At 39.0% G+C, this 25,055-nt stretch overlaps 4 protein-coding genes across 11 annotated transcripts; 3 read left to right on the top strand and 1 right to left on the bottom strand.

Moving 5' to 3' along the window:
• Nucleotides 1-656: 656 nt before the first annotated feature.
• LOC119659264 (armadillo repeat-containing protein 6 homolog) lies at nucleotides 657-10,018 on the top strand. 8 transcript variants are annotated; one of them, XM_038067263.1, is made up of 10 exons: nucleotides 657-777; nucleotides 965-1,032; nucleotides 1,142-1,317; nucleotides 7,837-8,007; nucleotides 8,076-8,417; nucleotides 8,482-8,617; nucleotides 8,691-8,812; nucleotides 8,870-9,010; nucleotides 9,067-9,216; nucleotides 9,274-10,018. In XM_038067263.1, exons 3-10 carry the CDS (start codon nucleotides 1,201-1,203, stop codon nucleotides 9,487-9,489), a joined length of 1,395 nt encoding a protein of 464 aa, XP_037923191.1. In that variant the 5' UTR covers nucleotides 657-777; nucleotides 965-1,032; nucleotides 1,142-1,200; the 3' UTR covers nucleotides 9,490-10,018. The 8 variants fall into 8 exon arrangements, with proteins under 8 accessions (XP_037923191.1, XP_037923188.1, XP_037923190.1 ...); XM_038067260.1 differs by having other exon boundaries at nucleotides 1,139-1,317; XM_038067262.1 differs by having other exon boundaries at nucleotides 1,107-1,317.
• LOC119659266 (E3 ubiquitin-protein ligase TRAIP) lies at nucleotides 9,917-16,576 on the bottom strand. Its single transcript, XM_038067265.1, has 9 exons — nucleotides 16,352-16,576; nucleotides 16,074-16,289; nucleotides 12,094-12,163; nucleotides 11,815-12,005; nucleotides 11,516-11,608; nucleotides 11,401-11,458; nucleotides 11,190-11,339; nucleotides 10,350-10,529; nucleotides 9,917-10,285 (listed from the first exon to the last, which is right to left on the bottom strand). The coding sequence occupies exons 1-9, from the start codon at nucleotides 16,462-16,464 to the stop codon at nucleotides 10,031-10,033; spliced, it is 1,326 nt and encodes a 441-aa protein (XP_037923193.1). The 5' UTR covers nucleotides 16,465-16,576; the 3' UTR covers nucleotides 9,917-10,030.
• Nucleotides 16,577-16,782: 206 nt separating this feature from the next.
• LOC119659267 (60S ribosomal protein L29) lies at nucleotides 16,783-17,871 on the top strand. The gene is made up of 3 exons (XM_038067266.1): nucleotides 16,783-16,883; nucleotides 17,073-17,187; nucleotides 17,708-17,871. The coding sequence occupies exons 2-3, from the start codon at nucleotides 17,086-17,088 to the stop codon at nucleotides 17,834-17,836; spliced, it is 231 nt and encodes a 76-aa protein (XP_037923194.1). The 5' UTR covers nucleotides 16,783-16,883; nucleotides 17,073-17,085; the 3' UTR covers nucleotides 17,837-17,871.
• A 3,585-nt stretch (nucleotides 17,872-21,456) lies between these two features.
• On the top strand, nucleotides 21,457-23,379 carry LOC119660352 (queuosine salvage protein). The gene is made up of 3 exons (XM_038068851.1): nucleotides 21,457-21,509; nucleotides 21,570-21,871; nucleotides 22,546-23,379. Exons 1-3 carry the CDS (start codon nucleotides 21,499-21,501, stop codon nucleotides 23,319-23,321), a joined length of 1,089 nt encoding a protein of 362 aa, XP_037924779.1. The 5' UTR covers nucleotides 21,457-21,498; the 3' UTR covers nucleotides 23,322-23,379.
• Nucleotides 23,380-25,055: the final 1,676 nt, after the last annotated feature.

Here is a 25,055-nt window from a genome sequence, read left to right as displayed (position 1 = left end):
GTACACCAAATGAAGAATCTTATTGAAAATGCAAGCGCGTCAGTAGAGGGAGCGTAAGGGAGGAACCCCCGGGAGTGGAATAAAGAAACTTTAATCAAAGTAGGTAACTTATGTAAAATCAGGGAGGAGAGGGAAGCATAATGTTTACAACGGGTCGGGTTTTTCCTCTTTAGATCCTGTAGGCGAGTGTTTCCTGTTTGATGTCTGGCATCGAAGTCTCCTATGAATTCCAATTAGTTCAGAAGAAGGGAGACGAGGGGAAGAAGAGAGGAAGGATATGAAACACATAATATTGAAAACTTTGCAATCGCAAATGTAAATTACCTCTTTTCACCCACTTTTAAGGTTCTTGTTTCAGTTAAAACACTTTCTTTCAAAATGTTTTTTACATATGTAAATGCATAACATATAACGCTGCTGCCTTTGAAAATAGTGCGCCAACCATATCTAGGCGCCATCGTTGTGAGTTTTTGGCAATATGCTTCAGTTCCCCGCAAGACTTCCCGAGAAACCAGAACTTTTTCTACCGTACTGGGCCAAATACACTTTCTTTGCTTCCAACTGCTGAAACTTTACCGGTCAATCGACATTCACAATATTGCTGACACACATATGTTCACTTCCAGTTTTCCAATTGTCATCCAGTGAAGTTGACAAATTAATCTTAAGGGAAAGTGGCAGAAAGTAGTGTAATTTTTATTACGAGGGTCCGTGCTTTGTTTTTGACGGTGTTTACAATTTTTGAATTTATATTTAATAATAATTGAATAGAAGCAGGTGAACTAATTTCATTGATTTATCGTAGCTCGATAAGATAATGTAAATATCTTTTGTGTTCGATTAAAGCGTTTGCCAGTTAGTAAACATAATTTTATTAGACGGGAAAATCTTTAGACTAACAAAACATCGATATCTACCCTCTGTAATTGAGCAAACCAGTCGTCTTACGTTTCCGATTTTCTAGCTATTCCAGCCTTCACTCGGTGCTACATTTCTTTAAAACCTTGTGCGGCAATCAAGTTCCCGAATAAGGTAAGTATCCCAAGTTCGGCCTACATTCGAAAGTATATGATTCATGCTCGACTGCAATACTTTCTTCACTTCAGTTTCGTCCATTCATTCAACATATCATTTTCAGTAGTTAAAGATTGTATGATTTGAACGGTGGTCGTAGCTCTCGTTTCGTCACAAGTGGCTAACATGGCTAAGTTTATATTGCAAGAAACTTTTAATGATGCAGTCAAAGAGAATATCGTGGAATTTTCAATGAGTCCAGACGAAGCCAGGGAGGAAACTGTAAAACAATTTGAAGCTCAGGTAATTGTATCTTGTATCTATAAGAAATGAAAACAATGCAGAGCCGTATGATGTCATGGCTTTGTTTGCAAGTCTGTCTCAAGTGTTGTTTCGATAAGTCCAGTCCAGCTGGTTTGATTTCAAGATGTAAATATCGCATGGATGAAATAACTCAAGATTTTGGATTAGAAAATACTTGAAAGGCGCGCGAATAACCATTTTAGGATAATTCAAATTAATTGCTAGAAGTGCACACACATAGTAACTTATAAATATGGAAAATTAGGGTGCAACTAAGATGAAAGTGTCTTCTCTTCTTTTTCTTCAGCCTTTGCCCCGTTCGCAAGCGGAGTCGGCTCGAACTAGGATGATAGTGCGAGAGAGCTAAATTAAAAATTTGGATTATTTCCTTTTAATTTTACTAATTTCATTTGTTCCGCAATTATGCATATTCCGACGACTACTTGCTACCTTTCCCTATGCTAGAATTCAAATGAAATCAAATTCTAGCACTGAAGAAGGCGCGCTACTCTTCTCTTCGAAATGTGCATATTTGCGGAAAAAATAAATGAAAAAATAAAAGAGAAATAATTCAGATTGTTAATTTAATTTTCTTTCTTTTTTTATTTAAACGTTCAAACTAAGCTTTCTTAAATGGTGAGTCCTGAGGTTTTCAAGAAAGTTCTTTACGTCGTTTTTAGTTGAAAGGGCATCAACTGATTCGCCGTGGACTGTAATTTCTAATCCTGGTCGCTATTACTCTGTATTTCGTAGGAGGTTGATTCATAATTATCGACTGTTTATATTGGAGTAATTTTCGTCAATCAAAATTGGCGTTTCGCTTTCTTTTTAGTTATAAAAGTATTCTCTGTTTAGTTAATCAAAAATGGTGCCAAAAAATTTTCTCCGCATTCGCTACATTATGCTTTACCACTACGCGAAAGGATATAAGCGTATTCTTTTCGCAATAACAATAAAGAATTGAGGAAAATGTGAATTTCAGAAGTGGTTTACAGCCTTAAATCCCACCTTAAAGCCTATCCAGGTAATGACAAATATCAGGTTTCGGTAACTAAAATTTCGTCCAATTAAAGATCGTCTGCCGTCTGAGAAAATTTGGTAAAATGTTGAAATTGGAAATTGGCTGCAGGGGTTGCCACAGACTTACCGATAGCAATAAAAAAAGATTGTCTGAATTCTTTGAATTGAGACGAAAAGCTCGGGTAAAAAATCCACATCGTTTTTTACCACTTCCACATGCACCCGCCAAAAAAGGCTGGTAGCTGATTTATCCGTCATATTCTCCTAGAAAGGCACCTATCGACTACGATGTTAACCGCTCATAACTAAACAAAATTATTTGAAATAATTAAGACTTTTTCTATTCGCTAGTGTTATTTATTGGTCTTGCAAATACCGATATTTCGGGAACCACTTGTTCCCTTCATCAGTGCTAAGTCAAGGGATATCCGCTCTTACCTAACAAACTTATTTGAAATAATTAAGACTTGCTTTTTTTCACTATTGAATAGCGAAAAAGCAAGCCTTAATTATTTCAAATAGTTTAATCGCTAGAAACACTGCGAAATTACACTTACATAAACAAAATTTATGAGGATTTGGCTGAATCGGTAGCCGATGTAAGCGCGTGAATTGCCTCTAAGAACCGTAACTTCTTTGCTTGTGGAATCGGTCGTCTTCCAAGCAGTTTTTAAAGTAAAAGCTAACATGTTTCAGAATAATCATGTAAATATATTTCTGTCAAATTTTTAGGGGCTTTTATCGTGATAAAAATTGTTTTAAAAAACGGTCGATAGTCATTATCAATCAATAACCAAATAATATGTTTCAGACCAAGTCGAATGGGTTCCCTATGCCCTGTTGTTCTTGCTATCGCAAAAATGCTAAAAGTTTTTTCTTTTTTTTTTCATAAAAATGTGAGATTGTCACTTAGCCCTTTGTGGTGAATGTGTCGGCAAGATCCTTTCTTCTTTAGTTTGAAAAATTGAGAGATGTGATCAAATGATTTCTTCTCATTCCAAATTCAAAATGTTGAGGCCTATCGGGTAGATTCGTGTTATCAAAGGAAACGAGCATTGATAGCCAAGATGCGCCGCATCATGCTTGCAAACTAAAATAACATTTGCTCTTGATAAAACGATTGGAAGAACCCACACAGAAACGTTCTAGGAAATTGTAGGCTACTTCAGTAACTCCAGGTTTTATATTGGGATAAAAGAATTCAATGAAAGTAAAGACTGTATACCATTAGCTAACCTCGATGTTATTCAGTGCAAACCAATCAAGAAGGAAGGCCGGAAATTATTTACTGCTAAGTTGGCTTTGCTGCCAATAGCAAGGGATCTATGTAAAAATGTTAGTTGACCTCTAGGATTATTTTTTGTTTGTTTTATCATTCCAACATGCTAATATAAATCCATGCCATTAATGAGGAAAACCATTTGTGTCTTTCAACTACAGAGAACGAGCTCATGAACCATTTCAAGTTTTGAATGTTTGATGTTTAATGTTTTTTTTTTTTTAATTTTAAGCAACAGTGAACAGAAGACAAGCAATGTTACTACGACAATACTCAATAATGGAACGAGTAAGCAGAGCATATACTCATAGAAATTCATGCCATAATCAGGTTGCTAAAAATGTAGCTGGTCATCATAAAATCACGTATGCAATTTGTTACTGGAATTCGATAGCATTGTTTTATTGATTACATAGAAGCAGCTTGCTACATTTTATGCGTAACTAAAGTTCTCTCGGTTAAGAAAATTCCTAGATATATGAAAATTGGGAGCTAATCTGTGACAAAAAAGTACAATTGCTAAAATTGAGCAGTAGCTCCAAGAGGAAGAATGAAAAAAGCCCTAAAGTTGAAAGCTAATTATCACAATTACGGCGGAAAGAATTTCCTCTTCAAATACTCTTAGATTTTCTCCCATCAAGCATCGAATCGATAATTTATGACCTGTTGCCGGTCGTCCTCTAAAAAGTTGTATAGATTCTGTTATGTAACTCATTTTTCCACGGATTCAAATGTATTCCGCAGTACGTATTACTCGAATGAATCAATATGCGATTCAGCATCTAAGTTTCTCTCTCATACAGCAGAACAGGCCTTATAACTAGCTGTCTTTTTCAAAGTATTTTTCTTGAGCACATTAAGGAGACAATTAAATAATAAATTATTTATTCGTCGCTCCGATGTTCTACTAAATTAAGATTTTTCTGCGTACCTTGCCCAGAAATGTTGTATTGTTTTCGTTCATTTTCTATCAACCTTCTTTGCTGATTCAACATTTTTCCGAATACCCTCATCAATTCGCATATGCTTCTAGTCGTGGCCATTTGATCTGTTTCACTGCAAGTGTTGCTCTCAATAGACGAGATTTTTCTAACAATGTCTTCCAAGGCCAACTCTACAAATTAGAAATTACTCTCGCCCACATAAAATGGCTCTTTTCCACACAATGATCCACAAATTCTCCTCCGTCCTCTTCAGTGCAGAAAGATTTATAAAGCAAACGGAATACATCATCGACAATGGAGCTAAGATCGATTTTCAACAAACGATCATTGAAAATCTCATGACGAAAAACATTAAAAAGAGCGGGGAACGACATGCTTCATCAAATCGTCAAGAAAAGCGGACGCAAACTCGCACACGCGGCTTTGCAAAAACTTTAAAAGAAATGATGAAAGAATTATCATCTGACGATGATATGGGTATGGTATCACCGAGTAGGATACACCAAATCAAAAGTAACCTAGGACTCCCCAAAGATGGAAGATGAAAACATGAAGCCAACGAAATATACAAAATAAAATGTTCGGATTGATGGGAGAAGAGAGAGAGTGAGATGCGAAAAAGGCCAGGAAAAATGAAAGGAAGAACGCATCGCTTAAATCGATGATAGCATGGCACATCATAGAGAAAGGACCCAGTATCATATGGAACAATCTGTAGGTAGTTAGGGACTACACGTACAGCAGAACTCTAGATGCGGAAGAAAGCCTGGCAATCTTACGGGACCTGAAGAGAAATAGGTCAAACCACGACACGGAGAACATGCATTTGAAGCTGCTCAGAAAGGTGGCAAATGAGACTCGTGGCAGTTGTACAACAGATGCCCGAAATGCGTAGTTGCGATTAAGAAAATATACCTCATTGTAGGAAAAAACCACTACGGTAAAGATGATTTGAAAATTCTGGGCTTTCTTCACGTGAATTCTTCATGAATTAGCCTATGTGATCTCTAAAAAGAAGGATGGGACATATTCTTTAGCCTCTATGGTATTCCTTATATCAGAGACTACTTTGGGATCTTGCTCGATGTTCTATTTTTCCTTCGAGAGCCGAGAATTTTTGGGAAGTTCCAGCCTACCTGCTGTATTTTTCAGACGTTGCTCCCCCAATCACACGGCTTGATTGACCAACATTTCCGTTCTGATCACAAAGTAAAAGAAGAGATGGGTAATACTTTGAATGATAAATCTACAACTAGTTTTTCACAATAAAGTCAGAGTTTCGTTTGTTTTGGAACAATGAACTGCTCTGGTGTTGGCGAAATACGAAATTCTACCTCAATTTCAATGCTATGTATGCAATTACGGCTGTAAAACAACAATGTATCGGATTGAATCACATCGGGGAATTTTGGTTCCCAGGTTCCTATAATGCTTTTCGGAAATTATTTTTCGAGAAGTGGTTCTTCTTCTCCCATGGACGAATCCCTACTTGATTTTTCTAACATAATGTGTACCTTTTGCCCAAAGGAGGGTTGACACACCTTCTTAATTAGTGCGATCCAACACTAATTGGATGCACTCAGGGTTCGGCTCAAAATCGGATTAAGTGATTTAGGTGGGCATAATTCACAGCTGTTTCGAGTAAATGGTTGCCATTTCATCCTTTAATGGGGCACACCTACGTGCTACCATTATATGTACTTCAGCTCTCCTCCAGGACTTCCCGAAACGTTTCACCTCCTCCCCTAGTGTTTTACGCCATGGGTGTTGGTGTTGAAATGTATATATCACAAGTCGCACTGAGGTAAAATCTCAGAGGAAAGCACTGATATCATTTCTTCTTTTTATCAGTGATATTTTTTAGGCTGTTTTGTCTGGAGAACGTGAAGAGCTTCAATAGACGATGGGATCTTCTCTCAAACACCTCGACTACGATGAAGATATCTTTTTGTTCTCTCAAGGAGACATGGCTTTGGAAAGTGAGGCAAATAGAGTTGGACTGATCAACAAAACCAAGGTTCTCAGTTTGACGGGTTATTGCAGTCCCCCTATCTGCTTTATTGGGGAAAGCATCGAAGGCGAAGACGAATTTGTATGTCTAGGAAGCATCGTTAGCCGACGATGGTACTGAGCTTGATGATCAATCTTCGCTGCCTTGTCCAGAATCTGGAAATGTAAGGAAAACCAACCAGCAATTGGTTACCAATTGTAGTCGTGTTGCGTTTAAGGCTGAAGTGAGACAACAGTTAAAAAGTTGCCTCTGCTCTGCACGCAATTGATACTCCATTTTGCCCAAAACTCTAGATAGCCAATTACTAGAGGCAATTCCAGAATTAATTCACAGATCAGATATTTTCTATTTTTTTGAAAAAACGATATTTTCACAGATTTAAGTGATTAATTTATTTTGCCAAGTTGACAATTTGTCAGCCTTATGTGATTTTTATTGCTGTCAGGGAGCGTGGGTCTAACGCATTTACTTGTTATTTGTATTGTTCACGTTTGGATTGGAGTTGTAATTGGAAGATGGCATGGATTCGCCGCTACTTCCTCCGGCTTTAAGCTTTCTTCATTATGAAACAAATATTTGTAGAGATTGATACGTAGTTATAATAGATAAACGAGACATACCTGCATCCAAGACATCTTGTTCAGAATAATTTGACTCTATATCTTCGCACAAACTTGCAATCGATTTAGATCATTTTCTCATTTGTTCGTAACGTCTTCACTTAATTTTCCAAGATATTCACTAAGGCCAATTTATAGTTAGCTTGGTCTAATAAAAAATTTGCTATCATTCATTGATTGGAAGTGTTTATAAATTTTGAAGCCAATAATTTCTTCATGTCTGTAGCTATCTTCCCCAGCTTTGCAATAGCATACCACAGCATAGTTTTGTGGCAATTTTGTATATAATCAGCTAAGTAACGAAAAGAAAAGGATAATTTTTATGTATTTACAAATTTTCATAGATTCTGCATAGCCTCAAATGTTTTTTTTACCTTTTGAACATTATTTCGGAACATTTTCTTGAGCATCATCACTAAGTCGTCAATACTTGCTTGAATTCTCACAGTTCGCTTTGTAGTGAAACTCCTCTTGCAAAGGTTTGACTGAGAGTGCAATTACAGCGCAAGAAAGGTTGCAAAGAATCCATCTAAGTGGCTAGAAAGACATCAATGCAGTAGTTAGAACGCTACCAAAATATTTTCATTTCGATAGATATAAATTATGCAAGATCGTTGGTCAACTTTACCAATTATCATTTTTTAGGGAGTCAATTTGGGCAACATTATAAAGGATCTAACTTTCAATGGCGAAACTGGTCAGCCAATACTTAAGGAAGCATTAGATAGGCTGAAAGGACATATATCAACCGAAAGTCCACTCGAAACTCCAGTCTTGATAAACAATTTAGAAATCCTTGAATCGGAATGTAATAAGGTAGCATTTTTAGACCCATATCACAACGCTAGCTGAGCTTCTATAATTTATCAAAATACCATTTACAGTCCGTGCCACACCGTGTATTGGCAGGCAAATTAGCAGCCCATGAAGTCTTAATTTCAATACTTGAAAAGGAAATATCAAAACCTGACTTAAATACGGATTTACTACACAAAGCATTAGTAGCCGCAATCGCGTTAACCAACCATCAGCCAGATATATTCGATGCCGAAGACTTGGCAATTGCAATAAAAATACTCGAAACACAAAAGGATCCAATTCTAATTCGTGATGTTCTGCAATGGCTTGCCAAATGTTGTATTATGCACGAAATGAACAGACAAAGTATAGTAGGGGCTGATGTTATAGACAAATTGAAGCCGTTGATCCGACTGAAAAATGCCGAGGTGAGAGATGAGAAAAGGAAGGGGTTAATTGGAAGTAATAAGTGGTCGATGGTCTCTGTTTCAGATTTTACGTGATGTTTGTACCGTATTTCGATGTCTTGTTCTAGACGATGACATTCGGGTTGAATTTGGACATGCCCATGAACATGGAAAACTCTTAGCCAATGCAGTTCTGATAGATCTCACAAAACTTCTTTCAGGTATGTATTTAGGGGAAGCTTCACTCCCTAGTGTTTAATTTGAAAACAGAATAAGAAAAGAGAATTATTGTAGAGTACGAAGATAAGAACGTTATCTGTGATATACTTCTGACTATTGCCAGTTTGATTGTTCGACATGAGTTTTGTGTAATGGTTGAAGATGCTGGAGGTTTGACATTTGCCCTGGATTTATTGGTAAGGTGATTTCTCTGTCTCAGTTTCGGTCCTTATTCATCCATTTCGATCTTTTAGAAAAAGTACCCCGAATCCTTGAAGGTTTGCGGAGAATCTCTCAAGTTCCTTCGAGCTTTAGCAGGACACGATGGTGTTAAGCACCATATTGTGCAACAAGGGGCTGCTCCGTTAATACACAATGTGCTTAACATACACAAGGTATGCACTAAAACTGAGATGTTCGCCTCAAACTAAGTCAGTACTTTTAATTTCAGAAAAACGAGACTCTTGCTAAAGTTGCGCTAATTTGCGTTTCCACCCTTACATTAAGAGTGAAGGAGAACAGCTTAGCATTCTTCGAAACAGCTATTCCGGAAACAATTGTTGAGACAATGAAAATTCATGCCAACAGCAAAATTGTTCAGGTAATAGCTCTTGATTAGAATGAAATTGAATTGCTATTCATTGTGGGGTTGTTACAGCGAAATGCAGCTTGGGCTATTCGGAACATGGTGTCTAGGTGTCGAGACCAATGCGAGTCATTCCTAAGTTGTGGTGCCGAAGACTTACTCAATGCTGCCATGACTGCGCACCCAACAATTCAACAAGACTTGAAATCAGCTCTACGTGATTTAGGCTGCAAAGTCGATTTGAAGGAAGAATGGACCGGCACGGCAAAGATAAAGATCGCGAATTAGAAGAAGAGAACGCAGATTGGAAGGTTGGAAATTCAATGAATATCAATTGCGACGTATGCTTGGCTTTTGAAGCGCGCTTTCTTTGATTTGTACTGTTAGAAGTTAATATTATTTATAACCGACTGATGTTTTTAATATTCACGAGGAAATACAAGAAGATATAATTCGCGGTGTCCATCGTTTGGTTGTAATGCAAGACTAGTCTTCGTGTTGACCTTTGAAACATTTTTATGCAAAAAAATACGAAGATGGTGAAAAAAATTGGTAACTTACGCCAAAAACTAGATAACAGCCTTGAGCTTACCCACAATACGGATCGAGATGGGTGCATCGCAGCGTCCTATAAAACCTGGATCAATTTTCCATGTTTTTATCCTCAATTTTCCAGTAATATTGCGTGATACTAATGATCAAAAAAATATATATGTTATCGGAAGTAATATATTAGTCTTAGTCCAGCAATATGCTAACATTTTCATACTTAATTGATATCAATGAAAAAAATAGATATTAATACATTTTCACTATTAAACATAATAAATTAAATTGAAACAAATCTATCTAAGGTTTTTTGTTCGGCCGGTGGAGCCGTTGGTAGCCGTTTCAATTTACCACCCTTCAATCGATCACTGAGTGTAGTCTTCATTTTCATCTCACAAATTGGTTTCCGTTTCATAAAGTCGGAAAAGTCATCCTTCTTTTCAGTTCCACCCATTCCATTAAAGACCATATGATTAGGATGCGGATTCAATTGGTTCAATTGAACTTCTAACCGGGGTTTCTTGAAGATTGAGTACTGGATCGAGGGATAATTTATGTCACTTTTGTTGCAAGCTTTGGTAGATGTGGATTTTACTTACCTTCTCAGAAACATCGCTACTTGTCTTCCTTAGAAGTCCAACTGCTGTTTCCTTATGTGATGGCGGGTCTTTATTGCGGATATTATCACTGGCTTTGAGTAAGTTCGCTAGGCCTATGCTACTTGATTTGATATTGAAGTAGGGCGAGTTTGATTCTTCAATTATTTTGATTCTTTCCGACTAGAGAAAAAGAAAGGAATTTTTTTGCTAATAAAAGATAGGGAAGTGATGATCACGCAAGGGGTGTAATGACTTGAATGAATCCGATATTTTGGACTTCACTGAAATCTGATATACAAAGGAATATTGTGCAGCACAGCGCAAACATTGCAAACGCGGAGCCGGAAAACCCAAGGACCGTATGTCGCGCTCGAGAGAGACGATCTACGGCGGATACTCAGTCGATGTCTCTTTTGCCTCAAATTTTCAGGAGACGCGACCTTTTGATTCCCGCCTCTCCTCGAAATCCTAAATTGTTTTGATCTTAGGATGCCAAGCGAAATCGGCAACCCAAATGGTCGCGTATCCTAGAAATCTGAGGCAAGAGAGATATTGACTGAGGATGTCATCCATCGTGGAAATCCCTCCTCAATCGTGCATGCGGAGTGCTGCAATTTTTTGATAATGGCGTGTGAGGAACTGAAATATCTAGAGAGGTCCCCTTGTGAGCGAATCCTCACGTTTAATTTCGCCATTTCCTCCAAGTTTTTGGAATATTTTTGCACTTTTAGTTGACTTTAGCCAACTCGAATGTTTTTGTGTTCATCCCCTAATCTCATACGTCATCACAAGCGTTCGTCCTTTGTATTCCCTAATCCTATACTATCCAAAACCACTTACAATATTTGGTGATGAGCTAAACATCGTCTTCTTTTCTCTTTCGATATGAACAAGTTTAGCCCTAAAAGCAGGTGATAAAGTCATTGAGGATGACAATGGAGGTTCATTTTCAGTCAGGTCGACATGTTCTGCAGCCTTAAGGGACTTCACCTAGAATTATTAAATTCATTCAAGTTTTCTCATCACTATTAACTTTCTGATTTCCACTCACTGCTTCCTCTAAGCGATAATTTGCACTTTCCAGGTACGATATTTTCTCCTGCAGAGACCTAAAGAAATCCAAAATAATAATTCCAAATCAACAAACATTTAGACATCAAAATTACTCTTTGAGCTTTTGTTCATTCCGCAAATCTTTCTGTGCTGCCTTCAGATCATTTCTCAACTCATTTCTTTTATTTTCACATAAACGAAGCTCTCTGGAAAGATATGATATGAAGAGCTGTCATTATCGGAAGTATTTATTTATAAACCAAATCCTTAAATGGTTTTCTCTCACCTTGTGAACAATGAAAGACTTCATTCCTCTATTTGAGAATTACATAGTTTTGGGTATGGAATGCATTAAAAATGAACCCATATTACGCTGCATCATTCAGAGATAATGCAAAAATTATTCACTCACCTTTTTAACGTTACTAATAGAACACAAAGGGTATTTGGATCCTGTTTTTCCTTCAACATATTCTCAACCTCAGTATGTGATGAGGTTAACACGTCCTGAATGGTAGTCATTAAGTTGTTTTTCGATTTTAAGGCTTGATTTTCTTTGCGTAGGTCTTCTATAGCTTTGTTATCAGTTTCTAGCCTCTTGATCTAAAGTTGAATTGGTTTTAATCAGGAGATTGTTCCATTTAGCGTCTCTAAATTATCTGGCAAGCGGTAATTGGGTTAATGGACTTACCTGTTCATTGTAGGAAAACATAAGAAATTGCTGCTTCGAAAGTTCACGCTCTAATCCGGAAACAGTCTTCCTAAATAAGATAAATAAAAATCATATTTAAATTGATTGAATCTTATTGTTTTTGTGTTTTAAAAAATTGAAAAACTGTGGTAGTACCTTTGGCCTTGGTGATTAAGGGTTTAATTTTGCCTTAATTGCACAATTATCAGGTAAATCACACTTTTAACGTAGAATATATGAAATGTAGTAGTGGAGGATGCTGTGACCGGATATTGGATTGACTAAAGTCATCGAAAAAAATAGGAAAGGTGGTGAAATTGACCCGTACAGGTCGACACCTTGACATCCTTCGGCCAAAAGAATGTGTAGCTCCAGTTTGGACAGGATCTCTATCAGCCGCGCTACGTCAATAGATAATGCAGGAGAAGTATCGAATGAGAATGTGATCCATCACTGGCCTTCCTTCTTTGATTGTGACGGTATGGTCTGACAATGCTTTGGGTTTAATGTTGCATAATTCGTCAAGTTATCACACAACCTCCTCACAGTAGCTAACAGGAATTGTCTTCGGATGGGCCAAGAGTGTGCAGGGCCGAACTGCAAGCAGCTTCATCCGAGCATCCGATAGTCTGTTTGCCTGCTGATCATGTTTTAGAGGCAAACGGATCTAGTGTGGGATGAACCGAAGCAACACCCCGGGCCTTCCTCCCTGGACTACAAAAGGTATAAATAGGATCACAAGCCAAGATGAAACAACATACGCAGGGAACAGCATGGTCAAGCTTGGTCTATAGTATGCGGACTCGGAATACCTTGAGCACCTTCAGTTTGAAATTGATACATTGACTCTGGTGGCCGGGCTAGCCAGAGTAGACATTTTCCCAAGATGGCTCTTGTGACCTACAGAGGGACTCAAACTTTGCAAACAAACAAGTCGGGAAACCGGAAACTGGTCGCTTCAAGTATGCAAGGTTTTCTGTTAATTTATGTGAAGAACTTTGAGTGCATGACAGTTCTGAACGAACATAGGGTTCTCCGTGCATCTCCTATTTTATTTCCTCCCAGGTGGTCCGCGGGTTCCATATCATGGCATGCGAGAAACAATTCACTAGGCACTTTCTCGGTTCGCGCATCGCTAAAATTAACGATACCTGGGAGGGCGTAAAGTTCATACGCGATTCCCAGAAGAGTCGTGGCTCGCATTTTGTCGGAGATCCGCATGAATAAGGACAAGCTCGTGCAATCTTTGCGTCTTCAAAACCCCAGGATTCTCGCGGATGTAGTAATCGACAATGGGATTTTCAGGGTGTAGAACTGGAGATGGTCTGATTTTTCAGAAGAGGTACAAGTCAGCCATCAAGACTGCCAGGAAGCGGTCCTGGCTAACTGTCAGAACATTGAAAGAACCAGCGACTCAGTAAAATTCTGGCCAAGAAAAGTAGAAGTCGTGTGAGATTACTGCTAATTGCTAATTTCCGAGGAAAAAATCAGCTGAGTTCACTTTCGCTGCATATGAATCTCCGGGCCCGAATGGCATAATACCATGAGTCAGAAATAGCAACAAAGTTTTGTGTTGCCGCTTGTAGAAATTTACCGCACTCCTGGAGACAAGCACGTCCGGTTTTCACACCGAAAGCGGGCAGACACGGCTATGAGTTCGCGAAGAATTTTTGGCCTCATCTCTTTCGAGTTGAAGAACTTAGAGCGTGTTCTGGGCATCCTCTTAAGGGCGATGTTTCTCCAAGTTTCAACAGGACTACTTGAAAGGCAAATTCACCCCACACTCCTAAATGAACAAAGATTGGCTCTCCTCGAATGTAAAGTATGCTATCTGGATGTGTTCCTGGATCCTAAATTAAATTGGAGACTAAACATAGAACTGAAGATTAAGAAGGCAAGAGGACCTTTGCAAGAAAATGGGATTTTTTCCACACACAGACGTGATTCGTCTCTTCCTAACGTATGGAGTACTATAGAACCACGCTTGATAGGATTAAAAAAAACCACACATGCAGATGCTATTGCTCCACATTAAATATGCTGTAGTATGCAGAGCTTTCAGACAACGTGAGTCCAGATATTTACCAGTGAATAAGAGGCCCCTCAGAAATTCAGGGCATTTCTGACGGAGCCGAGCTCACGTGGAATATTGCTGTGGGATTTCCAACCAGGCAGAATTGACGATCAAAGATGATTTGTGAAGCCAGTGCGGGGGTTTCTTCTAATACAACTGCCGTCTTAGAAGTCTCAAAACAACACCACAGCGCTTTCCGAAGCGTTTACTGATACAACTACCCATTAGTTGCTGTTACAGTTTTGTAAATCTTATACCTTCGTCATCACCATATTTTTACTGTGCCATATGATGTGGTAGTTTTAATCTGACTTTTGAATTATTCGCAAGAATTAATCTATCATAGTATTCGATGTTCATTTTTTTTTCATTTTAAAAAGTGTTGTGAAACAAGCATATCTCAAATTGTATTTGTTTGTCATGCCAAAATAATTTTATTCAATAAGCGCATTTTCATGTTGACGCCTAAAGCTCTTTAAACCACCCTTGTCTAAGGGCATTGACAGAAAAAGAAAAGAAACTTTGAATTTTACTAAGTTGGTCTCTTTTAAGTAAGCAAAATGTAAAAGGGAGACGTTCGACGGTGCAACTCCTTTCTAATTTGAAATTACCAGTCTATGCCAAGGCAATGTCTACCTAATAATAAAGGCGGAGAATAGACCCCGAGGGTACACCGTCACAGCGGGGGTATTCAGGTACATATACTTGGCAATGGTTTTAATCCAAGAAAAACTAGAATAATAAAAATGAAGACAATCAGGATGGTGAAGTCCCTGCTGCAAGGGCTGGTTTGATGGATGAAAAGATGAAAGCGATCGTTCAAGTTCACGAACCGAAAAGGGGGTAGTGATCAATCCCGATGGGCTGACACACAACTGCAGATTAAACATAACTGGTGCGATCTATTACTCAATACGGCCAGAGACGCCTAAAAGGGCAATTAACTGAAAGGAGAATTCGATTTACCGTCTGATAAGTATGAGTGCTTGCTGGGAGTCACAGTTATGGGTACTTGTTTCTAGGACAATATCAGACTAAACAGCGTTGGCTGTAAGGAAATGAATCGAAAGGACTCTCTGTGAAGCAAGAAATATACAGTATCTGTACCGCTTTAGATGGAATAATGACGCATGGACCCAGGACATATATTCTTCCATTGTCCCGAATTCGTCGTCAAGATAAGGAGGCTCAACCGGGCGCGGTGAAAATATATTCTCAAAATATGGTTGGAAAATGCTCAAATTAAAGGAAAGCTTCCTTGTAACCATCTTCGAACTTATGAAAAGGGAAAGCTGTGGACAGAGGCACGAGTGATGGAAACTTTAAGCCCAAACGATGGTAAAGAACTATTTAATCGATGGCTACGTGAACCAAGGCCGGGGGACGGTATTGAGTTAGGGTCAAAGCTCCTACCGTACAAGACAATTATCCTGCCATTTCTCATGAACTCCTCGGACACTTGGGTTCTTGGAAGAAAAATCGCAGACTCTCTTGAGTGAAGAATCCCGTGAAGTATTTTTGGTCCCCTACATGAGGGTGGATGATTCTATAGCCTATATATATATATAATGACGAAATCTATCAACGATATCATGACCGTCACCTAATTCATATGGGTGAGGATAATCCAGCCCGAAAAGTTTACAAGTCCAATATCTACAGTGGAAAAAGAAGACGCGGCAGATGTTGCCTGATATGGAGCAAAGTCAAAAGCCAACAGTCTTTAGATATCGAATTGGTGGAACTCAAAGTAAACCGGGGTGGAGTTCCTTATAAGGTAATCCTGGACTGGACAACAGTTGGTGTGTCGTTGATGACAATGATAAGGATCCCACTCGGGTCTGCATACAATGCCAGCTATATTTTGGAATCAAAAGGCTATATCATAATAATACATCCTACATACATGCACTTCTTCCTTGCGGCTTTCAATGTTTCAATCTCCTCGGAAGCCTTATTCAACGCTCGCTCCTTTTCAATCATCTGCAATTTCATATCGTCCAACTGCTGTTGAACACTCGCCACATCGATGTTGCTCGTGTCAAGATTAGCAATATTAAAATATACTCTATGAACGTCTCGTCTACCACACTTTGCTCGACACTGTGGACAAGATCTTGATCTAGAAGAAACATTTTTTGAGTCATCTCTGCTTGTGTATTTTGGCGCAAAATCAGCACCTACCTTTCGAGCCACTGGAAAAGGCATCCATCATGGAAAATATGACCGCATAGTGTTACATAGACTTCCTGAGATGCACTTAGTAAATCTGCACATATAACACAGTTTAAATTCATTTTTTAAATTGATTGTTTGTCAAAGAAAAATCATAGGGAAATGCCTTTCACAGATGGAACCGGTGTGAAAGTGAAGTTATTTTCTTTAATGTCAAAGTCAGGGTTATGTTTACATATCAACAATGTAAGGACGATTGAGCGGTCAACAGGATGCTTTGGTAAATTTATAAATTAGATTATTTTCAGGCGCTCTATATTGATAAATAATAAGTGTCCTTCTTAAAACATCCCTATTATGATTCATATTTAAATCTACTTCTGGATGTTATAGCTAGTATAACGCTTTCATTTAAAAAGATCCTGCAATCATTGTGAATTTGCGGTTTTAGACTTTGCTGAGTTAACCATTCACACATCGCAAAACATCATACTTGTCAACGTCAAGTTTGAAGTTCTTTCTGATCATAATTCCTTCATAGGTAAGCTTTGTTGATTCCCAACTGCCTGAAAAATCTGCAAATATCTCTGCATCCCTGAGGGACAATGCATTTATTTCGATTGGAATGTTTTCGCTATATGTTTCTTCACGACGATGCCGTGTTATTTGTGGATTTCATCGATATTAAATGGATGAAAAACTTGTTTACAATAAAGTCTTCCTTTTGCAGCTGAAAGACCACTATGGCCAAGTCCAAGAATCATACAAATCACAATCAAAACCGAAAGGCTCACCGCAATGGAATTAAGAAGCCAAAGCGAAATCGTCATGAGTCGACTCTCGGTGTAAGTATTTATTGAGATGTTTTTGAGTGAATCTGTGGCTCGGAGGGATTCTTATTAGTTGATTGGAAGCTCAGTGAGGTTGGGGTTGGTTCCAGTTGTTCGTCTGATTTGGAAGCAGATTTATGGTGGCACCAGCGTCTTAGGAGTTAATGATAACGTTCATTGAAGGTGTTTCACCTCTTATTCATTTTCTGGATGTTAAGCGCGGAGTTTGCTTTTTGAATCCGAGGACATAACCAAGGAATATTAGTCGACAATAAGCCGGCAAGCTTGGCTGCTGTTGTTGGCTGGTTTTCCAACTTTACCCGAAGTGGTATAGATGCGAATCCTGAGAAGTGCATTGCACAATTCTTCTCGCAATGGCTTAAATCCCAATCCAGATTAATTGACAGAACGCGTTCATTCTGTTCTCTAATCTTCAAAGATGAAACGTCAACAAAAAGGGTGCTTCCGAGCGACATAGATTTTAGGAGCGTGAAACAAGATTCATTCTAACATTGAAATTCTCTTTTAATTCCAGATGGATGCCAAATTCATCCGCAACCAACGGTTTGCATTGAAGGGAAACATCTCCGGAGCTGAGGCGAAGAAACGTTTTGAAGAAAATAAGGCGAAACGGGCCAACAGACCCGCACCAATTAAGCTATAAATATTTTCTATGAAAAATAAAAACGTTATATGAATCTTGCAGTGTCTTAATTGTTATGGGAGTGCAACTGGACGAACTGGGATATTGATGCGATTTGTTTGGGGGGTTGGAATGGGGCATGGAAGTTTGTTTTGTGAAAGGGGAAGCCCAAATAAAGTAGCCATAGACCGACCGTGTAGATAGAGATTGAAGAGCAGTTAGGGAGTTTATCGTCTATGTGGTTTGCTTCTAAATTGTAATATTAACACTGGCCTGAAGTGACAAAACTTTTTGAAGGAGAGTATCAATGTCCCTGCTGCTGGCTACATTCTGTATATTTCTTCTAGGACCTCACACATTCCTCTCTAATTCATTCACGAAATAAAGCCGTGGAAGGTACCACGAAGATTATTTGGCTGAACTTGCCTTAAAAGTGAAATGCACACGAAAGAAAATAATTGCTAGCACCCACAAGTGGAGTACGAATCTAGAGGCAGGCTATCGTTTCTGGCACAATTAAGTACTTTCTTTTGTCAAGCGCCACTTCTCATAATGATCCCACAATGAGTTCTGTTGGCGTTATGGAACAAAGCGCCAACCATCATGGAACTTCCGCAGAGGGTCCCAAACGCAAATAACTGAGCCGAATGTCAATTCTACAAACATTTTTCTCAAAGGATTAACCTTTCATTCTGCGTACAATTCAAATATAAGACAACACAGGACCAGACTAAAAGACTTTTAACTCGTCGCTATCGCTGCTATAGCAATTCACTCGTAATATCAAGGATAGCAGTATGTGCATATGCATTGGACAATGGCTAGCTCCAAACATACCGCTTCCTAAGTGCATTTCGTCTAGATTGACGGCTGCCAGGACACATCATATAGATATCTAGATTGGAATCAAAATTCTGTGAAAAGAGAAACTTGTTCAAGTTACCATATCCAGTCAAGAGGAAGCCCATAGTCCACAACGTAGCTTCCTCAGGCAGAAACAATTGTGATGTGCTCACATGTGGCTCGATCTCTATTACTTTGGGGGAGCGCATATAGAATCGTGATGGGACGATTTATAGACCGTTCATATCCGCAGATCACGTGCCCTACCCTCTTTTTAAAAATCATCCCGGGGTTATTCTCCCAGCAAGAGGAGCTAATAGCTTCCAGCAACCTCTGAATGTGACGGCAATTCCGCCAGACACCAAAGACGAGCTGCGGTAGAATATGAGACAGTAAAGCCCCGGGTATGGATGCCCTACCAAATAGGGCATTTTAGCTTGTCATGAAATCCAGACCGAACAATTTCGCTGAGTTGTTTCAAGCGTGCGTGTCCCTAGAGGATATTTCCTGAGCCATGGAAGTGGCAGAAGTTAGTACTATTGCTTAAGGCTGGTGTAAACCTTCAGGTGAGCCTGAGTCCTTTTGAGCAATTCGATCCCTCACGTTTCATGGTGCAAAAATTGATGCGTGCATCCGCACGGGGTCCTGAAAATTAAACAAACAGGGGGATTCGCGGGTATCTATCATCACGCGAGACAAAACAGAAATATGAAAATAAATAAAACGGCTCGACCGCGCTCGTGAAGCAGTAGAATGCGTGCCGCATGCTTATGAATGATGAGGTAACATAGGCTCATCCCTATCATCAAGGAGTGGGTGGAGAGAACCCACGATGAGATCATTTATACTCTTGCCCAGTTTTTCGCGGGGAATGGAGGATATCGCCAGTACACCGGTTTAAACTGAACAAGGGATCCATCTAATCTGGGATTTAGACGTTAGGCTATCATTCAACAACAACAAACAGGCGATCCTAATTTCTTTGCCTCAGAACTTACAATATCACTTTGTTACAATCTCCCTTTTAATCATCGTGGTACGCCGGATTATCTTTCGATCAAGAAAGCATAGTGTCTATAGGATCTAAAGCCCTTCTACTACCATTCGCTCCACTGCAGGTACAAGGACATACATTCTACGACTGTGATCCTCAGGAATTTAGTCGTTTAAGCATATCCCATTTATTATTTGCTTTAGCCCTTGCGTACATCGTAAGATACTTTCTAAACGCATTCTAGACGTTTTTTTAACTTATAATGAAACGCCGATAAAATTAGACCACGGACCAATGATCCACATGGAATCGGTACTCCTCTGTCCAACCTCAAGAAGTACGATGTACGGCTTTTGAATTCTACAGAGATTCCAAGGATCCAATTGCTTGGGCAATGGACAACAAAACTCTTAATATTACTTTCAGGCATTATCGATGAATCTGGAAGCTGTACTGTCTGTCCGACATCAGATGAGATGATTTCATTCATTTGGTATAAAACATTAATACAAACTCTGATAATATGAAGTGAGATGGCTCAGGTATCGCTGTATTTGGTACAGCCCTCCTTATGAATCATCACTATAATCAAAACTAGCCACTTACATTCCGCAAAGGGGTTCTCCTTTCTAACTATCTTCCTGAAAGGTCCTCAATCCTAGAGAAACAAATCTTTCCGTTCCTTGGTACACAAAGTCCAGACACCAGGGTAAGTGACCTGATAAATGAAAGTTCTCTAAGCACCCAGATTGTTGGAGCCGAGTGATTGGAGAAGAATGGTGATATTCAATGCCGACGCTATCAAAACATTCTTTAGCCAAATGGGCCAAAGGAATTGAGTTGCGCAATATTCGATGCCGGTCTTATTGCACTTAATTGCTTGCATGGGAAAATGAAAATAAAAATTTCTGCGTAAATTGCGGTAGTAGTTGGAAATCGTAAGATGGCAGGTGCTAAGCACATCCCAGGTTGAGAACAGCGACATTCTATAGGAGGAAAAAGGTTAAAATTTTGAAAGCTTTCTCTTACGTTGCTTGAGATTGTACGGGGACTTGTACGACAGTACTATGTAAATGGAGTTTCACCGAGTGATTTAGATGTCCTTCCAAGTAAAAAACAGCCTATCCCCATTACCTTTGAAAAAGTCGAGAATAAAAGAGAGGAAACTTCCAAAGGCACCTTCCCATTTTAAGGTGGAAGTTCCTAGGTTACATCAAGTGCACGCTAGACATTCATACCAGTAGCCAATAACCATAAAATCAATCCAACTAAGTGTATTCCTGCAGTGTTTCTAGCGATTAAATTAAATGTAAATAACAGCAAGATTCCTTTTCGCTCATGTTTATCTAGTCTGGTGCGCATATACTGGTATTTCGGGAACAATTTGTCCCCTTCTTGGTTCTTATACGACGGCCTGGCAGATCAGAATGAATAAACACTGAGCGAAAAAGAAATCGTCCCCTTGTTTTCTTTTAATAAAGTTTTTTGTCGAGCGCAATGCAGACCATATTGCCTCCTATAATGTTACTGTAGTGTGCCGTTACGGTCTTGAATGAAGTGCTCTTTCACACTTCAAGGCTCTGATCCAATATGGATTGTTGCGCCAACGATTATTATTATAAAGTCTCTTGTAGGAGGACATCTTGATTGATATGAAAATTCAATAACTATCCATTGAAATAAATAAACATTTTGTCGTCTTTTTCGCATTCTAAGGTAATTGTAATAGAATTTGTTTCGTTAGAAACGTAATAGACTGCCAAAGTGCTGCAGCTGATATGTAAACATTTCATTATTCGCGGCAATCGCGGTCCATTCATTCAGAAAAACCATTCTAAGATAATGAATGAGTGCTAGGTTAGAATACGATTAACCATAGTGTTTGGGTGCTTGTTTCTTTAACATCTCTATTTTTAGGCTTCTCTTAAGTGTAACAAGACACGTTAGTTGCTATCACAAACCGACAAATATCCTCAAACAAATCATGGTTCTGTCTCCGCGGGAATCTGGTGAATTCATAGCTAAAAATGCGAAATTGGTTAAAGTCCACGAAGCCGGCATAGATAAACTCGCTGGAGATGTTCTAGCCGGTCTTAAGGATGGCACGATAGATCCAAAGAATTTCTCGCAGAATGAACTTCATCCGAAGCCGCAGGATTCAGATGCTCCAAATTGGTTACTGCTTATCGATACGTTGAATTTTTGTTTCTGGACAGCAGGTAAGGATAATAGTAAACTTTATAGTATGCAGAATGCCAGCATAAAATGCGATGTATACGTAGATTGTTCAGAGTATTTTCCTGCTTCTCGTAAAAGGCTATAAGTAATCGATGGTTGAAAAAGAAAACGAGGCAGACTCTGTCTGAGATGGAGCGATGGCGTAGATAGTAAGATTTACACTAAATTTTTCAATGTCATGACCTGTATTATGACTTGTATTGCTGACTTTTATTACTGTATGATCCCAAGGTGAGCCTACTTTACTCACTTATTCCTTTCATTAGTACTGGTCATCTGCTTTTGCAATTTCCGAGAAGGCTTTGCTAAATAATGCAATTACAGGCATTTATTTCTCAGAAAATAATTTTCAAATTTATGCATTAGCTGCCTTTAAAAATCGCATTAGATTTGTACCTTTAACTCGTAACTAAAAACAGACAGACCCTATCGATCCCTACTTGCTTGCAATCATTAATCTGCTGAGCAGTCTGATACGGACAAACAATGATCAATATACGGTACATCTGCGCAAAATATGTTAGAATTTCAATTCTTCTGCTTTCTATATTTAGGTCAGGATTTTTAAATGAACCTAGTTTCTGTTTTTTTTTAAACAAATTTCGCATTTATTAGTATTTCCTTAACAAATAAAATAAATAAATCTTATTTCCAGGCAAAAAACAAAAATGGCAAGTGGAAGGCCATACCGGCTACTTCGCCCTATGCGCGGCAATCAATCGAGCCAAACGAGATGGCGTTGATATAACCAATCCAAATTTCTACTCCAAAATAACTCAAGATCAACTGAAAAACATCCTGCGATCCGACGATGCAACCACAGTTGCTCCATTACTCGAACAACGCGTTGCATGTCTCCATGAGGTAGGCACAAAACTCATGGAGAAATATGACGGAAAGTTCGAAAACTTCATAAAATCATGTAACAAATCGGCCCAAAACTTACTTCAATTAATTGTCACCGAATTTCCATGCTTTCGTGACGAGGCTCAGTTTCACGGAGAACGTGTAGCAATTTACAAAAGAGCCCAAATTCTAGTTGGTGATATTTGGTCGTGTTATTGTGGTGAAGGATTGGGCGAGTTTAATGATATCGAGACGATAACAATGTTTGCCGATTATCGAGTGCCGCAGGTGCTTGTTCATTATGGATGCATGGAGTATACACAGGAATTGTTGGATACTCTAAAAGAGGATAAATTGTTGGAAAATGGATCACAAGAGGAAGTTGAAATTCGAGGAATATCAATTTATGTTGTTGAAGAATTGAAAAAGAAACTGGTGGAAACGATTAAGGAGAACGATTTGAATATTGATCTTAGGAAGGTAAATTCAATTTTGTTGGATCACTACCTTTGGGACTACCGTCGGAAGTATGCAGCTGAACTGGAATATATACCATTCCATAAAGTGTTGTGCGTTTATTATTAAGTGAAGACATGTTTTGTATTCGTTTCTGAATGAAAATAAAAACTGTTTGTATATTTCATATGGCGCTATGTTGTCTTTCATTTACATTCGGCTCCTTTGATCTAGAAGTCCACCTGCTGACGCTGTTTAAGTAAGTAAGAAAATATAAGGATCGAGACTCGGGGATCTAACGCCACTATAATACAGTCATCTTTTACATTATTTTCTATCTTTGACCGATAATGCCGAGCTTTATCATATCTGAGGTGCCCTTAGATGCATAATCCGAATTCATCCATTATCCTTTCAGGCGTAGAATGAGTTGGTATGCTGCTTCTTTAACTTTTTGGTGCTCCAATAGAGCTCAAACATTGTTTATTAGGTTTGCATCTGGTGACTGGGATAGCTACCCTATTTTTACTATGTTCTCCTCTTCTCATTGCACACAGAGTCGGTTTCGATGTTTGGGATCATTGTTTTCGTGAAGAACCCAATTTCAGTTGTTTTGGTAATACAATATGCAATTTTTACTAAGCAAAATTTCGGTAAAGCAAATCAACCCGCCAAGAGCTCAAGAGACGTATGCATATACATGAACTTTTGCAGGATGATTTGAGAATTCTTTCACTTCCCCCAACATAACATGACTTATCTATAAAAATAATTTTGACTCAGTTGAGGTCGATATTTTTTGTGCTCGTCGTGATCGGTTCCGGCATTTCGTTTTGTCATTTACCTGAACTGGATGCAGTCGCGAAACTTTAAAATCACCATTTAACGTATCAAGCCACCGTTGTTTCGGCCGGCCTTTTAGTCGTTTACCATCGAATTAGATGTTCAGACGAATCTTGGAAAGTTAGCGCGACCATACCATCGAAGATGCCTCTCTCGCAATTTTTCCACGATCGATGCAACTCCATACCAAACGCAACATCTTTGTCTTATATCACATTCGGATGAAAATCTTTAATGTCTGATACATTAATTGTCATATCACTATGGAGGTGAACGATGAACTCTATGCCTGATAACATTTTTTGACGAATTACCCTACAAAATCATAATGAAGAATTGACAACTGTGGCTGGCAACAGTGAGCGATTTTTAACTTTGCTAGCATCAACATCTTAATCGTAAGCATCACTTGTTTCCCATATCGAAATATTAACTAACTCACATAAGGATCACTCACCGGGCAAGCAGTAAACCAAGTTGATGATATTCTCATCCGGAAAATGGCTGCTTCCCATATCCTGGATGTCTCTTTGCCTAGACCTAGACCGAGTAATGTTGCATTCTCAAAGAACGCGGCCACGCGCATAGGCTTATCACGAACTCCGGCGAGCGGAGAAGCGACTTCACGAACGGAAAAAGGAAGCCTGGGAGAACCAACAGGTCTGTGAATTCAAAAAGTACAGGGAGCAACCGCACCAGGCGCGCAAGTTTTACCAACAAGTCAGCAGGATGAAGCGGGGAAGAGGGAAATCTGATTTACGACAGAATGGGCATATTAGAGCGATGGGTTGACTAACTACTGAACAACCAGAACATTGGCGAGTTGGAGGTCCCGCCAACTGAAGACGACCGACTAATACTGTCACCACCAAGTGTAGAAGAAATAGTTCGTGCAATTCGTCGGCTTAAAAATCATAAGTCGCCAGGAGCCGATGGAATTACAGCCACATTCGTTAAATATGAAGGCGGCCAACTACACCAAGTGGTTCATCAACTTGTGCTCAAGGTGTGGGATAGCGA

The sequence above is a fragment of the Hermetia illucens genome, chromosome 6 (genome assembly GCF_905115235.1).
Source record: "Hermetia illucens chromosome 6, iHerIll2.2.curated.20191125, whole genome shotgun sequence".
Classification (NCBI taxonomy): domain Eukaryota; kingdom Metazoa; phylum Arthropoda; class Insecta; order Diptera; family Stratiomyidae; genus Hermetia; species Hermetia illucens.
Note: the sequence above shows the minus strand (reverse complement) of the source record. Positions and strands in the feature narration are given on the sequence as shown.

Bases quoted from the DNA above. Each gene is read 5' to 3' on its own strand.
- LOC119659266 (XM_038067265.1), bottom strand. From the start codon at position 16,464: ATGAATTTAAACTGTGTTATATGTGCAGATTTACTAAGTGCATCTCAG. The intron at 11,340-11,400 runs GTGAGTGGAAAT...TAATAATTCTAG, and splicing joins ATTATCGCTTAGAGGAAGCA to GTGAAGTCCCTTAAGGCTGC. The intron at 10,286-10,349 runs GTAAGTAAAATC...CCCTCGATCCAG, and splicing joins GTAGCGATGTTTCTGAGAAG to TACTCAATCTTCAAGAAACC.
- LOC119660352 (XM_038068851.1), top strand. The intron at 21,872-22,545 runs GTAAGGATAATA...TCTTATTTCCAG, and splicing joins TTTTTGTTTCTGGACAGCAG to GCAAAAAACAAAAATGGCAA.
- LOC119659267 (XM_038067266.1), top strand. From the start codon at position 17,086: ATGGCCAAGTCCAAGAATCATACAAATCACAATCAAAACCGAAAGGCT. The intron at 17,188-17,707 runs GTAAGTATTTAT...TTTTAATTCCAG, and splicing joins GTCATGAGTCGACTCTCGGT to ATGGATGCCAAATTCATCCG.
- LOC119659264 (XM_038067263.1), top strand. From the start codon at position 1,201: ATGGCTAAGTTTATATTGCAAGAAACTTTTAATGATGCAGTCAAAGAG. The intron at 8,618-8,690 runs GTATGTATTTAG...GAATTATTGTAG, and splicing joins TCTCACAAAACTTCTTTCAG to AGTACGAAGATAAGAACGTT. The intron at 8,813-8,869 runs GTAAGGTGATTT...TCGATCTTTTAG, and splicing joins CATTTGCCCTGGATTTATTG to AAAAAGTACCCCGAATCCTT.